At 46.1% G+C, this 3,914-nt stretch overlaps 1 protein-coding gene across 1 annotated transcript in view; it reads left to right on the forward strand.

Moving 5' to 3' along the window:
* Positions 1 to 3,075, forward strand: part of COG5 (component of oligomeric golgi complex 5) — a 397,019-nt gene extending 393,944 nt beyond the window's left edge. The window contains exon 22 of the mRNA XM_036918977.2: positions 2,188 to 3,075. Coding sequence (XP_036774872.2) covers positions 2,188 to 2,302 — 115 coding nt within the window. The 3' untranslated portion in view covers positions 2,303 to 3,075. The remainder of the gene's footprint in view (positions 1 to 2,187) is intronic.
* Positions 3,076 to 3,914: the final 839 nt, after the last annotated feature.

The raw sequence follows: 3,914 nt of genomic DNA on the forward strand, positions 1-3,914 counted from the left end.
GTTTCAGTTCTTTCGTGCTGCCTGCAATTCGGAAAGGCTTTATCAGAAAGAGGGCATTTGAGCTGGGTCCTAAGGAAGGAGCTCTGCAAGGAAGGCCATTCCATGGACGAAGGTAGTAAGAAAGGCCTAAGAGAAACTGTCTGGCTGCCAACGAGATACTCGGGGTGGTGGAGGAGAGACGGGCCCTTCTGCAGCCCTGCCTCAGTGGGCAGGACCATCTTTGTCTCAGAGTAATGCTCACACGAACACCCCTGATCTCTCCTGGGTGGGCCTTGGGGCTGGCCTTAGAGTTGCAAATTGAGCAAAGCTGCTCTGTATAGGTGTTGGTCACCCAAACGGAGACTGATGACTAGAGGGTCTTTTCAGACCACAGTGAAGTTTCTGGGGCCCAGCAGCTGCACGGATGGGGCTGAGGTCGGTGGATGTTGCAGCTGGTGTTCAGGGGCCTCCCAGGAGCGGGCCTGGCAGGGTGCACTGCAGGCAGAGCCTCTCGCTTGCGTGGGGGAGCTGCTGGCCAAGGCTTCAGGCGCCTGGGCGACCAGCATCTGGGAGGCTGGCGATCTGCGGACGTGGAACAGCAGTATTCAACCTGAAGCGGAGGGGAGGGGAGGGACTGGGGGTGGAAACACGTCAGTGGAGGAACAGGGCTTGATGATGGCTCAGGTGTAGGACTGAGATCTTAGAGGCCTTTGGGCAGGCTTTTTTTGAAACAGGAGAAACTGAGCAGAGCACTGCCCTCTGGGTGCTTTCCTCCTCCTGGGTTTTTTTTTTTTGATAGACTTTATTTTTTAGAGCAGGTTTAGGGTCACAGAAAATTTGAGAAGGTACAGGGATTTCCCACGTGCCCCCTGCCCCCATCATGTGCATTGTCCCCCACTAGCAACACCCCCCATCCCCAAGTGGCCCAGTCGTTACGGTCAGTGAACCCAAACTGACACATCACTGTCCCCCAAGGCCCGCAGTTTACATCAGGGTCCCCTCGCGGTGGCGTCCGGACTGCCCGACTCCCTGAAGGGTCAGGTGGGCGGATACCTGGAAGAAGCCAGGCAGCGATGTCGGGGCTCACAAAATCAGGAGGGAGGTGGGGCAGAGGGGGAAGTGATGGCGCTTCAGTCTTGCATAGTAGCTGAAACCATGGGAGCGGGTGGCGGGTGGAGGGGCTCTGCCAGGAGCAGTGAGCTGGCCGGGCTTCGGGCAGGCGCAGCCCCCGAGGCTGAATGGGAACAGTGAACACACCTTACCAAGAACTAATATTTTCAGTGTTACGGGAACAGAAAAAAACGGTTAAGAATTACATGTTAGATGGAACTTGAGACTATTTGAGCTGAATGATGGTAGTAATTTACATCTATGGAAATGCTCTAATCTCAGAGTGTGAAACTAGAAAAACAGTATGTTTATGACAAAAGTTTGTTAAACTGAGGACTTTAATGACCAATAATGAAAATTTATCTTCTAACCAGTCATTCCTTTCAGCTCCAATTAAACATGATCTAACATTTAGATCTTTTGGTTCAGGGATTGGAAAATTTACCATACAGGGCCAGATTGTAAATATTTTTGGCTTTGCAAGCCATGTGGCCTCTGCCGTAACTATTCAATTCTGCCACTGTGGCGTGAAAGCCGCCATGGGCATGGGTACCCGAGTTGAGCACAAGGCTGGATTTGGCCTGGGGGGTCGTTTGATGACTCCCTGATCCAATTCATGAGATCATAAATAACCAGCTGGTACCACATACCCTTGATTAAATTCAGACTGCCTCCTAGTCATATTATGTGTCAAAAATTAAGAGCCCAACAGCAGTTATACTTGTGGGTTCAAAGTCCATCACGTAACAGGTATGTAACCCACCTACTGGTGTTAAGTGCGTCCCGGGCTCCCCCTTGTGGGCTCTGTGAGCATCACAAGCTGCACGTCAAGAGTTCCCTTCTACAGGGAAGTGGAGGAAAGAGAAACAAGGCCAGAAAGCCTGATTTCTATGATTAGACCACTAAGAACAGTACAGACTGAAAAACGTTTAGTTTTGCACACTAACCATAGTAAGACTATCAAATGTTTAAAGGCTGTTGGTCATTTAGCTTGTTGAACTTGGCATAGCAGTTCCAGAAATGGGCTTACGTATTTGCACTAGGCTGTTTGATTTCGTTTATATAGTTTTTTGATATTGTTTTCATTTTGGTTTTCAGGGGAGCCCTGGAAGCTTATGTTCAATCAGTAAGAAGTAGAGAAGGCAAAGAATTTGCACCGGTTTATCCCATCATGATTCAGCTGCTTCAGAAAGCAATGTCTGCTCTTCAGTAGTAAAGTGAAGGATTTCCTAATCTCCATTCTGGCCAACCCATTCAGTTGGCAGTAAGCTGAGTAACATTCTCAAGCACAGCTACCGACTATCCACTATTCTAAGAATGTGACGGTCTTCTCTGTCAATTTCCGGTTGATCTTCCTGTTTACCTTTTTAGCTTTTCTACCTTCAGTCGTATGTAATACCAAGTAGACTACCATTATCACCACCTTCAAACTCCATGGACCTGATTTCTCCAGAAAAGACATACCATTCTTTTCTCTTTCAGGCTTTTCTACAAGGTTGAAATTTCTTTCCCATCACATGAGTCCCCTGTAGGTACAGACACATATTAAGTACCACTGCTTTTTAAGGAATATGATCAAGCTATATAATAAACACCCCGTTTCCCCCAACCAACCTCCTTCCTTGCCTAGAGTATGTAGTCCACTGGTTTCTAAACTTAGTTGCACATTATTAGAATCATCGGTGGAAGCTTTAAAATTCGTGATGCCCAATTTGCATTCCACATTAACACTTGGGTGGGGGTGGGAAGCAGGCATCAGGATTTTTTTAAACACATCCCCAGCGTTTCCAGTGGGCAGCAAAGTTTAGCAACCACTGGCATATCCCAAAGCTAAGATGTAAGGTTAAATGTTTTAGTATGTCATACTGACTAATAAAGGTAGAGCAAGGCTGTCTTTAAACTTGGTGTGTCATTTTATTGACTTTTGGGACTCTCTTTGTAACAGATGCCAGTAAAAATTTTTACTCTATAAAGATTCTTCTAATAGTGATCTAGGTTCTTGTATTTCTATTGCTTTTGCCCTATTAACATTGTTTAAAAACCTCACCAGCAAATATTAATATATTTTCCATTCCCTGAACCTGTTATTCTGACAATTCATACATACATACATGAAGTTCAGCCAAGATCAGCACAAGGCAGAGATTTTTTCTTTTTATTTGAAATAATATACAAGAATATAGTGTGCAAAATTTAGGGGCAACATCATGAAGAAGTGTAATGAACTGAAATCAATTTTACAGCTGTGATTCCTAACCAGAAAAACCACTTGGTAAGTAACAGGAGAAGCCATGATTGTAGCTCAGAGCAAAAGCAGCTGTTTTGCCAATGTATTTGCTCTAATCTTAGACAGTTGGAGGAGAAGTAAAGTGCAAGTGTTGCACTGCAGGAAGTGCAAGATCTGCCCCCACCATAAAAATATGATGACAAAATAAGATACATAAACTAAGTGGCTGAGGAGATACAGGACACAAAGTTTACAATGGTGTCAACTGTTCTTAGCACCATTACAGTGACTATATCCCAATACTATTAACTAGCCTGGCCATGGCCTCGGTGAGGGCTCCATGGGCAACAATGGACGGCTGCTGCCACCTGCTGCACAGACTAACTGCTTGGGGGACCACGGCAGGTGGCTCTTCGGCTGGGACAGGCACGACATCCACATGTTCTGGTGGCTTCTTGGCACAGGCCAGACTAGGAGCTCCTGTGTTTGGCACAGATGTTGAGCCATGTGGTGGTTGCTCAAGGAACGGCCAACTCCCAGCTTCTGGTTCATTCCATTATGTGTACAATATAGATTAATAAGCAATAAGGAGCCAATG

This window comes from Manis pentadactyla, chromosome 7 (assembly GCF_030020395.1).
Source record: "Manis pentadactyla isolate mManPen7 chromosome 7, mManPen7.hap1, whole genome shotgun sequence".
Classification (NCBI taxonomy): Eukaryota; Metazoa; Chordata; class Mammalia; order Pholidota; family Manidae; genus Manis; species Manis pentadactyla.